General features: G+C 41.7%; 1 protein-coding gene across 4 annotated transcripts in view; it reads right to left on the bottom strand.

The window, feature by feature from the left end:
• The window catches only part of SH3D19 (SH3 domain containing 19), an 89384-nt gene extending 81167 nt beyond the window's left edge, over positions 1 to 8217 (bottom strand). For 3 of the 4 annotated variants that reach the window (XM_074823029.1, XM_074823027.1, XM_074823028.1), the window contains exon 1: positions 6530 to 6667. Coding sequence is in view for 2 of the 4 variants with exons in the window: in XM_074823027.1 (XP_074679128.1) it covers positions 6530 to 6647 (118 nt within the window). In the remaining 2 variants the exon portion in view is untranslated. Of the gene's footprint in view, positions 1 to 6529; positions 6668 to 8147 lie in introns of those variants that run through there. The other variant, XM_074823030.1, reaches the window with a different exon arrangement.
• Between the last annotated feature and the right edge of the window lie 4871 nt (positions 8218 to 13088).

Genomic DNA, 13088 nt, shown 5'->3' with positions numbered 1-13088 from the left:
TCTGCTGCTGGAATGCTTCAGTAACTTTAGTGCATGCTGTTTTTCAAGAGAAGAGTAAAAATCTTGGCCAGCAATGAAGCCAGTGCTTCCACTCCATTTTTGTACAGCTTGAGAACCTGGATAAGCGACGAAGGACTGTGCAATGAGAAGGTTGAAAGGCTCAGGCTTCTTTAGTGCAGCAAAGAGGCAGCAAAGGAGCTACGTAACAACAGCATGCAGCTACCTGAAGGGTAGCAACAAAGATCCCAAATGCAAACTTCCTGGTGTTGGTGGGCAATATTACAAGGGGCAATGATCACAAGCGTGGCTTGGGAGGTTCAGGTTGAACGTGAGGAAATATTCTTTCACTAGGAGGTAGTGCAGCACTGGAACAGGTTACCCACAGAGGCTGTACATCCCTCTCTTTTCAGGAGACGTTTCAAGTTACAGCTAGACAAAGCCTTGGCTGAATGGATCTAGCCTGGTCCTGGGAGGCTGGACTAGGTGACCCCAGTGTTCCCTTTCAGCCAACACTTCCATGGCCCCAAACTCAAAATCATGAAAGCAAAGAAACTAAACCATGCTAAATGTAAAGCCCTGTAACTATAGGTAATAAGCATCAACAGAAGTTTATGTCAAATGGCTTTAAGTGCTATAAAAATATTTTTTTTTTTCATACTGCATATATTGTTTGAGATACTTACTGAAACACACACAGAACTACATCAACTTTTAATGGAGAGAGTGTCAGCATCAGTTCTGTTGTTTCTAGATTTTAAATCAAGGTTATACTGTCAAAAGTAAATATTGACAAATTTATTTACAAATATTAAAGTTTTTTCCATCTGTAAACAATCACCACTACGGTAAAAGCTTCCTGCAATGAGGTTATGACTCATTCTGTCCTTTGCTGTCTATCCCCATTCTGTATGCAACACCCTGATTTATCACTTGTTACCTTGACAGGAAAAGATTGCTTGCAACACAGTCAACAGCATGATCTTTGGGCAATCATAAAGTGTTATTCTCTGGCTACAAACTCACTGCTCCTTACGCAATGATACATTTGTGCCTTGCTTTGGCTACAACCTAAATGAAGAAGGTCCATTTCATCACTTAATAGTAATGATATTTGTTTGTATATATATAAATAATAATATTATTTGTCCTTCTACAGTTTCCCTGGCTAGGGAATAATGTTGACTATCAGAAGTGATTCAGTTATTTTCATTAGAGCAGCTTTCATTTTTATAAGGGTTGTTTCTTCAGAAGACACAACATCCTTCGTGGTTCAGTCTGCACTCTTGGTCAAAAGAGCAGGTTTTTTTTCTTGACACTGACAGTACACATGAATTTCATGATATGTTGGTGAATTTCCATGTATAGGCTACATTAATTAGCTTCCACAAAAGCTTTAGTTAGTATCTTGTATTTACCTCAAGCAAGCTACATTCAAAGACCATGAAATTCAGTGGAAATGTGTACAGTAACTTCAACTGGCTATGGGAAAGGCCTAATCAGGTAATCTTTTTAATACTTACATGATACAACATATTAGCAGCAGTTAGAGATTATTACAGAAGAATTACATTATTTGTGCTCTGTGAATTTTAAGTGTTTTACTGTGGTGGTGACTCAAGCAATTATTAAAACTGAAGCCCTTGAGCCTGCATTGGGACTGCAAAAACAAAACAGACTGAATCCCAGGAGAAAGAGGAAAGAGATGCCCAGCTGGCAATCAGCTCTAAAGCTTCTTGAACTTGTGAGCCAACTGATTAAATAAATGAAATAGAACAAATACCCGCTCCCACCCCCACACCCTGCAACTCTTCTCTCAGCCCTCTTTTTAAGGGCTTCTTATGTACACGTGGACAGACTAGCAGATCATAGGTAGACCTTATGCATTTATTCAAGACAGCTGATCTGCTCTATTGGGATTATTATTCTTCTTCTTCTGTGAATAAGAGATGATAAATGGTTACTCTAGCTATGGACAAGCAGAACAATTTCCAGATCAGCACTGACGGCCACGGCAGGCAGACAAAGAAGTTTCCAGCTGAACAATGCTGACTTCTGTTCTGTAAGATGCAGATCTTTACGCTTCTTAAATATAAGATTTAGTTAAGATTTTAAGAACACAGCAACTAATTCTTAGAGCCACATTTTTCCTAATCATGCTTTCTCTCTGCTCCAGGGTCACTGGCATCCCTTGGGAAGTACTAAGGTCAAGCTGTTCATGTTATGATCCAGTGAACCCTAAAGGACATCATCACTTAATCAGTCTCATACTTAACAATTTCATGACCATCTTATTCTTTACTTCTTAAGGCTGAACACATATTTTGCATTAACACGGGAATAACTGCTGAGCGTTCTTGTATCAAATTTTTCATTTATGTGTAAAAAGTCCATAATGCCTGCAAATAAATGCTCACCAAATTTCATCAGACACAGTACAAAAATGTACCCCCATAACCTCTCAGCATGTTGAGCAGTGAAATATTCAACCTTAATTTGTTATATTGGACACAGCTCATTGTTTTCAACTTCCAAAACAAGTCAGTGCCAGTTTGATGTGGGAGTTGTAGGAGTGTAAAGAATTGATCCAACTTTGAACTAGATCTTGTTTTGACAAAAAAAAACTCCAAAGCACTCAGTCAACCAACCAACCAAAACCAGATTATTTCACCCGTAATCTAAGATTGCCCACTAGAGTTGAAATAGTTCCAGAAAACATCTGAAATACTATGGAGAAACAAAAATGGGGAGGGGGAGAGGAAAACAAAACCCAAAGATGTATTAGTCAGTATAGCAAAACTTGTGTGCAAAATTTACAGCTGCTGTGTGGGAACAAACCACAGACAAGCATTTGTGATAAGTAAAACAGAGCAATGTTAAATTAAGTCAAAGCCTTTCCTTGTATTATTGACCATCTGTACTTTCAACTACACATTAAAATACAAATCACAATAGCTCTTCATTATGAACTCAAATAAATTTCATTATTGACTTCTATATTTGGCAATTTTATTTTAAAGTAAGGAAATATCTGCCACATACATAATGAGCTATTCTTTCTCAAGTGAAATAATATTGATAGTGAATATGTTAAAAATTTCTTGTGCACTTTAGGTAACATCAGAATACTGAGATAGTCCCTCAGCCCTAATGCAGTGGCAAGGACACATAAATAACCAATGCAGTTCATAACCAAGACTTACTATATTCACTACAAAATTTCCTGCAAGTCCACTTATTTTAGTCAGTAGTCACTGAATAAAAAGCTAGTCAAAATAGGAAAGCACACCAGATTAAGGTCCAAAGTTAGACTGAAGAGAGCCTGTAAATCTATGGGGAAATAGCATTTTAGTTTTGTTTTTTGTTGTTGTATTTTGTTTGGGGTTGTTTCCATTTTATTAAAAACAAACTAAATAAAAATACTAACATTCTAAACAAAAAAATCCAGTAAACATCCAGTGTCCTCTAATATTTTCCAGAGCAACAATGTATGTAACAGAAATATGCAACAAGGGGGGTAGAAATCAATCACACTATTTTACTTACATTGTAGTAAAAAAACCCAAAGGTTTCCAGCAAGATTAGTTTCCTTTCCCACACCAGGTGACCAGGTGATTCAGTTTAATGAAGCTATGCAGCTACTTTTATTCTTCCCGATTTTTAAAGAATGTATCCTAGTTCTCCTCATCACTTTAAAAAATATATATATATATTTTAAAAATCGATCAATTAGCATTTTCTCAAAGGGAAAATCATTTCATTAGAAGCTTCGTAAATTGCTCTATCTTCTCGCAGGTTTTCCAGAACATGCTAATAAAAAAGCTTTCTGGAATTCAGAGAAAACAATTCTATCGTCATGACATGCAGTGGAGTAAAAACAGGCCAGCCAGACAAGTCAGCTGAGCTATCTGCAACTATTCCATGGACAAGGATGGTTCTGCCCATCTCATCTGTTCATGTCTCCAAGTTTTCAACTCCCTGCTTTAACATCAGCTTTGGCACTTGCCTAGTGCTTAAGCAAGCCCCTTCAGCTCATTAAACCATCAAAACAACCCTCAACCCAATCCAGCAAAAAAACCCCAATCAAACAAAAAACCCCACATGACTAGATCTCTAGCAGCTCTCAGGCTGCAGTTTCACAGCAACTGAAGCCAAACTAACTCCTGGCTGGCATAGTCTCTTACCTCCCTCTGGCTGCATGTTCCTCCTCTTTCCCTTGTGCCAGCTTCAACATTCATCACAACTTCTACAAAACCATTTCACCAGGCTCCCATCCACTGAAGAGAACAAGAAAAATAGCTCTCTGCTTGGCCAACACACCAGAACAGGTTGGTGCAGGTTCTAGTGAGCACAAGGGCTCCAAGAGAGGCCTCAGCAGCCACCAAGTAGATCAGCACAGGCTCCCACCAAACCACAACTTCAGTGACTTCACTCACCAACAGGTCGGACAAGCAGCAGAGCTGACACACAAGAGAGAGCAGAAGTGCACATCCACAAAAGAGATCACACCTCTAGCAGCAGCAGCAAGCTGTTAGATTAGTTTAGCTGGCTTCATCCTACAGTATCTGGTGTAGCACAACTGTGACTAGCTTCAAGGGAAAATACTACTTCTTGACTAGCTTCAAACGAAAATACTACTTCTTCATTCCATTGCCTCCTGTGTTCTGGTCCTCCAATAAAACAGTGCTAATTACACGTCTGAGTGCTTAGTAAGTCAGAAGCATTTTGAACTTTCACCTTTCAACTACCACTTTGTATACACGCCTTGTACGTGCAGGACAAAGGTGAGCAACTGCCCTTATGCACTTTCACGCATAAACTGAACATATGAGAAATTTAAGTTGCTCGCATTCACAATTAGTTTAAGAGAAATGCTTAAATTGACAGTCTGCTAAGATGCAACTATAACATTTCTCAAAACCTGCAAAAATATCTAGTGGGCTTATTAAACATCCGTTTACCATTTTGGCAGTGTAACTGCACATTACACATCAAAAAATCCCACTTATTTTCAATAGGCTTGTAAATAAAGATGTAAGACCATTGTCAAGTGAGGGAAGAACAGCGACCTCATCCACCTCAGGTGATACTCGTCACCGACGCCTTAAGAATGCTCTGCTGGGAGTCTTTGTGCCGTTTTCCGCTGCAGAGTCTTGCAAACAGATGGAAAGAAGGCGAGAGCGCCAAAGCAGAATGCTGTTTATTCACACATACTTTACACTAGCGAGGTAAACAGTGCCAGGCCCATTTCAAAGGGGGTTCTCAGGACAAAATAGTAATAAATATTAAAAAAGGATACAGGCCCTTTATTGCTGATTAGTAGCATTGTGCCAAAGCCAAACTCTGAGAACAAGCTTTGTTCCACAAGAAGAAGGGAAAAATTTTATATATATATATATATATATATGTAAACTGTAGAACCAATTATACATTTTCCGCTAATAAAAATCTCCAAAAGAAACACCTTTAAAAAAACAGACATCATAACTAGCAGTGTGAACATTTAGCTATTGAGGAAACCATACAGGAAACAACATTTTTTTCTTTTTGTACCCTACCCTAGGCAAGACAAAACTCTACTCCACATGCCAAGCCACAATGGTTTCAATAGGTTCCTGCTAATTGTTCACCTGCCCAGATACACAGTGACATAACTAGGGTCACTAGGAGTCACAGGGCCTGCTTGTTGCAAGTTTTACACTTGCAAGATCCCTCAAATTGCTGTGCTCATTGATGAGGGGACCCTTGATTTCTTGTTGCTCAAGTGGATGCAAACCCATATGAACTGTAGAAGTTACTGTATCGTCAAGGTTGTGTCATAATTATTAAAAATCAGAATATTTGGAATTGAACTTTAAATATGCAGTGTGGCTGAGGTCTTCCCTGGAAACAGACCTTAGGAAAATGATTCATTCTGGAGGGAATTTTACGTTGACAGAAAAAGAAATGCTGCATTCGCACCTCAGGGAGTCCAGAAAGGTGATAATATGCATTGCCCCTCAATGAACAATGACGGCCGAATTAAACACTTTCAGTTGCTGCCAGGGTCCACTGGATTTCACCATTTCAAACGAAAGCTTGTTGCGACCTCCGAGTCTCACTATGAAGACATATCAATCTGCTTTGCTCTCAAGCTCCCATCTCCATGCCTTCTCGTATACACCAACTCCTGCCTCCCCTTTGTCCCGGCCTGCTGTCCATACCTACATGGAAATGGCTACACGTGGACAACTCCGCTATCTAGGTGCTCCTCTACCTCGGTACTTTCAAGGAAAACCGGTGTTTTGTTTCCTGATACGGCATCTTAAGCGTACAGACGCGTGTCCACGTTAGCCTCAGGCGAGGAGAGCCGGCGGGGAGCACGGACCTCGGGCGAACGGACCGGGCCTCGGGCGAAGCCGAGCGGGCCGGCACACGTCGGGGCGGCGCCGCCACCGCCGCCCAGCCCCTGACAGGAATTCAGACCCGGGTACCGGGCCTGGGCCAGCCCGAAGCAAGCGACGCCACGGCCCGCCGCGCCCCCGCCCCTCACCTGCCGCCGAGCTGAGGGCGACCCTCCGGTGCCTCCTGCCGAGCTCCCGCAGCTCCTCCTCGTCCTCCTCCAGCCTCCGGGCTTCGGCCATCGGCGGCGGGGGGGCGGCTGACAGCATTCAAGAAGCGGGGGCTGCCATGTCCGCCCCGCGGCCGGCGCCCTCCCCTCAGAACGGCCGCCCGGCCCCCGCGTTGCCCGGGCCTGCCCTGCACCTGCACCTGCGCCCGCGCCCTCTCCGCCCCGCTGCTCCCGGCGGGCTCTCAGCCCGGGCCGCGCCGCGCTCCTGCCGGCGGGGCGAGCGGGGGCGAGGCGAGAGCCGGCGGGCGGGAGGAGAGGCGGCGGCGGCCTTTCCTGCCCATCCGCGGCTCTCCGGCGTCAGCAGGAAACCCGGCGGCCGCCTGGCACCGCCACAAAAGGGGGCGGAAGAGGCGGCGGCGGGGGGAGGTACCTGGCGGCCGCCGGCGGGCACCTCGCGGGGCCGGGCCGGGCTCGGCTGTGGCGGGCACTGAGCTGGGGGCTGTGAACCCGAGCAGCCCTGTGCCGAGGGGGAGAAGGGGCTTCCTCACCTCACGGCGGGGGTCGGGAGCTAAAAGGCCGGAGGGCCGGGCGCCCCAGCAGCACCGGGGGTGCTGACGGGGTGGAGCGGCAGCCTGGCCCTGCCGCGCCGAGCATAGCCGAACCGAGCCGGGCCCCGGCAGGCCCACCGGCTTAGGGCTGAGGGAAGGCAGGCGTTCAAACGGCGGCCGGCGCTAATGGGCGGCCAGGAGGATGTATTTCTTGGCGTGGGATTCGGTAGTGTGGTTTAAACCACTTCAGGAGAAGTGATATTACGGACGCACTTGAAACCGGAGAGGTACACGCTCCCAGCACAGAAGTGATACGGAAAATCTGGCCATGTTTCAGGCTGGACACTTAGAAGTCAGGTGTAGTTTCAGCATTACTTACTTTTTTTTTCCACACCTCTGTTGCCCATACCTAAAATTGAAATTATATTGCTTATTCACGTCATGCAGTTACTGTAAAACCAAGCCATAAATGTTTTTACAGATGACTCCATACTAGGCACCACTAAAAAAAAGCATATAAGGAAGTTAAATTCAGCTTCAGAGCAGGTGAATAAGGGACAGTAAATAAATAAAATACGTGACCACAAATTAGATCAGGAAGAAACAATAAAACGTTGAGTAACCCCAATGTTAAGCAATATCTGTGCTGACTCACTAAGCACCGTCTACTTTGTACACTGAATAAAGCAGACTGTGCAGGTTCAAAAAACGTATGGGATCACAAAACTGAAAAATACAATGCATGAATACAAATGATTGCCTATGCATTTCTTACTGTTTCAGTACTTGACTTTACGATCATTGTTCCTTAACAGAAGGTTTTTTTCCCTGGAACATTTAGTGTCCAAGGGGTGTAGTAGTTACACTTTAGAAGAACATAAGGCTTTATACTCTCAAAGGATGTAAGGCCAGGCATAAAACTGGGTGTACAGCAGGACTATGTAACAGACAAATCAAACTTTCCACTACAGGTATGTGTTCTCAAAAGCCTCATGCTCGAGGTGACCTCTGCATGGGTGGATTGCGTGGTAAATCAAAGGATGTCACCTCACCTCAAAAATTGCAATGCAAGATCAGCACACCTTGTACAGGATGACCAGCTGGTTACAAAGTTCCTTAGTGGTACACTGCTGCCACAGGTATGCTATAGGGCTGTGCCACGAAGCCTCGCCTGCAATGAAAAACACAAAAAAAGAAGTTCCAATGCGGAAAGTATGAGGAAGAACAGCAGAGGAGAGGGAAGTCATGGGTATGTGCATGTGTGAGAGATAAAAGAGAACCTCCCTTGTAAAACAAACAGTATGTATTGCTTGTATTCTTGTTCTTTGCTGTGGAGCCAAAATGAAGCACCTGTGTTCAGCTCCTGAACTCCACTAACCACAGAGAGTGACAAGGACCATCCATTTTCCACTTCCTGATTATCTCCTTTTTACACCATGTGTTTCACTGCTGCTGGGGGGATGGAAGGAAAGGAAGCTTGCTATCATGTTAAATTACCAAGGAAGGAAAAAGCAGAAATATACCATAGAACATAACACAAATTCAAAAAAATCCAGAAAATTGAATTAATCCTTTTGTGCTGTTGATGAAATTAACAAAGAGGCTTCCAAGCACAGAATACTGAAAAATATATTTGGAGAGATTTTAAGCTTAACAAAAACATGATGAACAGAGTAGTTCTAGCTATGACTAAGAAAACATTCCCCAAAATGTCAAATAAGAGTATGGAAAGATCATGCATATTTAATGTTGACAATTGTCAAGAGTTGCTTAGAGTTCACAGGGAAAGTCCTACTTAAAAATCAAATTGCAATACCTAAACTATATAAAGTGATGAACTCTCTGAAGCAACCACTTGACCATATACCAAGCTCTGCCAGTGGGAAATGCACTCGAGACAGGGACTGAGTTTTAGAGCTAGAGGAGCTGTTCAAGAAATGCCTGGAACTGGTAGAGAACAGATTTCACCAGAAGGAAAGAGATCAAACTATGACAAGACTCAGGTAGCAATAATTAACATACTACTGGAAACAGTTTCCAATCACTACTACTGGAAACAAGTAAAAGTTCCCAGCATTTAAACAAACTTAAAATGCAAGGCAGCATTGCATGAAATACTTGAATCATATTTCTGAAACATTTATTGCAAAAAACATTCAATAACGCACATTGCCTCCAAAAGAAGGTTGCTTACCAGCAGCAGCTAGAGTTCTTCAGAGTATGTCGTCTGTAGGTGTACTCACACTGCCAGGGTACAAACGCCACAAGCTTTCAAGCTTGGAGGTTGTTTTTAGGATTTAAATGCCCGTAGAACAAGTGTATGTAGGGTAATATACAGGAATGTGTAAGACAGTATGTTCATATACACTGTACTTCTCTCAGCTGCAAAATCTGCTAATATACAAGGACTCTGAGGGAGTAGAGATGGAGGGTGGATGTCTAGAGCTCCATTTCTTGCAAGTAATTCTTTTCTAGTGAGTACTTGCCACTTATCCATACTCTGACTGTGAGCTGTGCCGCACTTCTAGTTTATATTGGTATTTTCAAGTGATCAACAGCTTTAGGGTTGCTCTGTCAAATGCAGCATCACATCACTGGCTTGATACCTGATAAAAGTGTGTAATGGATGGAGGTACCTAGGAAGGAGATAGGCTTTAACAAGTCTGCAGGAGATAGATAGGCTCTGACGAAGTGCTCCTGAGCAGCAACGGCAGATCCACCTTAGCAGTCTTGGAACAAATCCTGACACAGCCCTTTGTCTGGGTAAGCAGTTTCTTGGGGGAGGAGAGAGCTGTGCTTCTGGGTCTCTAGACAGGCAACAAAACCAGCTGTTGAAATAATCAAAAGAGCCACAGTTGCTGGCTGGTCTAATAATAGCCTAGGCCAGACAGAGTAATTTGCAATAATTTGGCTCAGATTGGAACACAAAAGAAGACTTCTGCTGGGTTGCTGGGTCCAGGGGAGGAAGGAAACAAAGAGGAGGGGTGGGTGAATTGGACCCAACCATTTCAAGTGCAGCTGGAATTAAAGCCACATGGGAAATTCTCTCCAGAAAGTCAAGGAGCGAAGATCCTCTTTCACTTTGCAGCAAATAAACTGATAGAAATTATCAAAAAGAAATAAAAGGGGAAGAAAAAGTACATGTAGAAACAAATCGCAAAAATTGTATTAAAAAAAAAAAGAAGAAAGAAGCAGAGCGCTTGCTGTAGTCTCAGGTAGTTGAGAGGAACACATCAGCATGTGGTATATGCTGCTCTAAAGCCCTTCATGAAGTACAATGTATTTGTGTCTTGCAAACAGGGTGAGGGAAAAATAATTGCATTCTTGTACTTCAGTGAGAATCTCTGCTGTGTATATGTGCGTAGGAATAAGAAGACTTTTGTATATGTTCATAGCTGCACTTCTTCAAGAAAACAAACCTTACTGTCTCAAAAAGTCTGCAATTTGGATGTTAAAGTCCAGAAATTTCTCACTGAAATTCTACTTTATCATATGCATCTTTGCTGTAATGTACATACTTGGAATTTCACAATGGTAGAGTAAAAGAAGGAAACAACTGGGTAAATGGGTCTTTGTACTCTCTGCTGAATGCTTACACTTAGTTGCCTTGGCAGTTACTATTTTTTAAGTATGTTGTTCTGATTTGCATCCCTGGAATTGCCACTTTGTTTGGCCCTGCAAAAAGACACTGTTTTTCAACAAAAAATATCAGCTCTATAGAACTGCTTAATTGAAGTCGCCCGTGTAGCCTCAATGTCTATTCAGGTTCTGCAAAGCAGCTGAAGCCTGCGATGAATGTATCAGTGTTTGGCTGAGATACAGGAGCCTCAGACCACAAAAGAATGCAGACAAAGGATTTTTAAAAAATGCAAAGGATGAAAAAGAGTGTTTTCAAAAGGGAAAATGTAGCCTTTGGACATAACAACATTATTTTTGTTCTGAGTAAAAATAACACAGATCTCATTCAATAGACAACTGACATTGGCAATATAGCTGATATAAAAAGCTGACATTGCTGAGGGCCAAGATCTGATAATTTGATCTCCATTTGTGTTCAGCTGGTCCAATGGGTTTTAGTGTAGTTGGAGGATGACATATCAGGGAGCCTGCAGGCTTCCTGAAATGTCTCCAGCTAGGTGTGGGTTCTCCTTGCATTGTTACAACTGCTTGTGGCTCCCAGCATATTGGCGTGATAACAGCCTAAAGGTAAATGGTTTTATGATGAGTGAAGATGATTAAAATAGAAGATTATTGATTTCCTTGAATAAGGACCTTTCCTATTGAAAGACTGGGAAATTACCTTTACACAAAACTAGGGATTTTGAGACTCCTCTCAAAAAATGAGAAGGATCTCTGCATGAAAGCAAATCCAATCATTTCAAAAGACCAAAAATTGGCAGCCAAGTAGGAAAAACCTATTCAGACAGAGATTCTTACAGTTGTTAGTTTTTTAAATTAGTTTTATAAATAATTTTGGTTACTTTTGCTGTTTGACAACTTTTATGGACTAAAAGCACCCTTTCCTCTCCTGTCCTGTTAACAAATATCTCTTTAACAATACTTTTCTCCTTTATTAGTATTATCACTCACGGGGTAATAAATATATCTATTTCTACTGACTTCATGATTAAAGAGGATGAGGAAAAGAAATAGAAAAAATGTGAGGAAATACAGAAGGGGAAAGAGCTGGTTCAAAGGTAAATGCTTCTTAGAAAGAGAAGCTGTCAAGGCCAAATTGATTTGAGTCCTGAAGTATTAATGTTTACTCTATAACCACAGAGTTATCAGTGGACAGTGTTGATTTTGTGCTAAGTGAGCTGGCAGAAGCATGGTTTAAGAAGTATTATCACATTGGACACACGTGAGTCTAATACCTAAGAATATACAATGCTAGCCCCAGGATGAGAGTCCAGCTTTTCTGCTGTAGTTTGCACTTCAGTGCAAAGAGCTGACAAGGGAAAAACTTACAGAAGACAGCAAAGAGAGTCCTAAAGAATTTTCAAAAGGCGAAGTGAGGTCATAAATTTGTCCATTGCAGTAAATTTAGAAGTTTCTCACAGTACTGAAATTTGTTACAGATATGAGTAGCCCCGATTTTGTTTTCTTCTGTTCTTCTGCCATGAAATGCATATTAACTGCCTTTCATGGGAAATATATATGACATACAGGTGGATAATCTTCACAGTTCAATACCAAAATTTTCAGTCTCCTGGTTTTGGGTTTTTTTTGTTGTTGTTGTTGTTGTTTTTTTCCTCACAGTACCACCTGTGAGCAGTCAGGCATTCTGTCATGTTTTTCTTGTGCTGACCATCAACATAGTTCACACTTACTAGAAGTGTTCACAAATGTACATTAATATTCAGCAATAGAATAATTCTGCAATTAAATAATTGTATGATAATTACTGATTTGTGAGTTTGGTGCTGAAAAGTTTAATATTAATGAGGTTGTAACAGTCTAGTTACATTAATGCGTGTGGAAAAATGCTTTTCTAATGTGGCAGTTTTTCAAAAATTCAAAATAGACTATTACAAATAGAATATTACGAGTTTCAAACTTTTTAAAAAAATTATTTTGATCTGTTACAGACATTATCTTTCAGTCATACATTCAACAACACACAGCTTCTTAAAACAATTTGGTTTTTATAAAAGCTGAAGAATGGAAAAACAGTTTGATAGTTTTGATTGAGAACTTGGCTAGGACCCTTGACAAATTTGGGATGACACCTGCTTATTTTAAGCCATCAGCCAAACGTGATGCAAGATGTAGCAGTGTTTCTCAGACATTTATTTTTCAATTTATTGGATAAGAAGGAAGGACCTGCATACCTCAGTAGCAATTAAGGGAAAAATAAAAATAAACCTAGTATCAGTCCTGTCTTTTTCAATTTTATACCACAACCCTTACTCTAATCACCAAATATCAATAGAGGAATAGATGATGACAAACATCGTCATCATCAGGGTCTCCACACTGGCTTTAAAGAGGCT

Source organism: Strix aluco, chromosome 4 (genome assembly GCF_031877795.1).
Source record: "Strix aluco isolate bStrAlu1 chromosome 4, bStrAlu1.hap1, whole genome shotgun sequence".
NCBI lineage: Eukaryota > Metazoa > Chordata > Aves > Strigiformes > Strigidae > Strix > Strix aluco.
The sequence above is the reverse complement of the archived record's forward strand: the minus strand, read 5'-3'. Positions and strand labels throughout refer to the sequence as shown.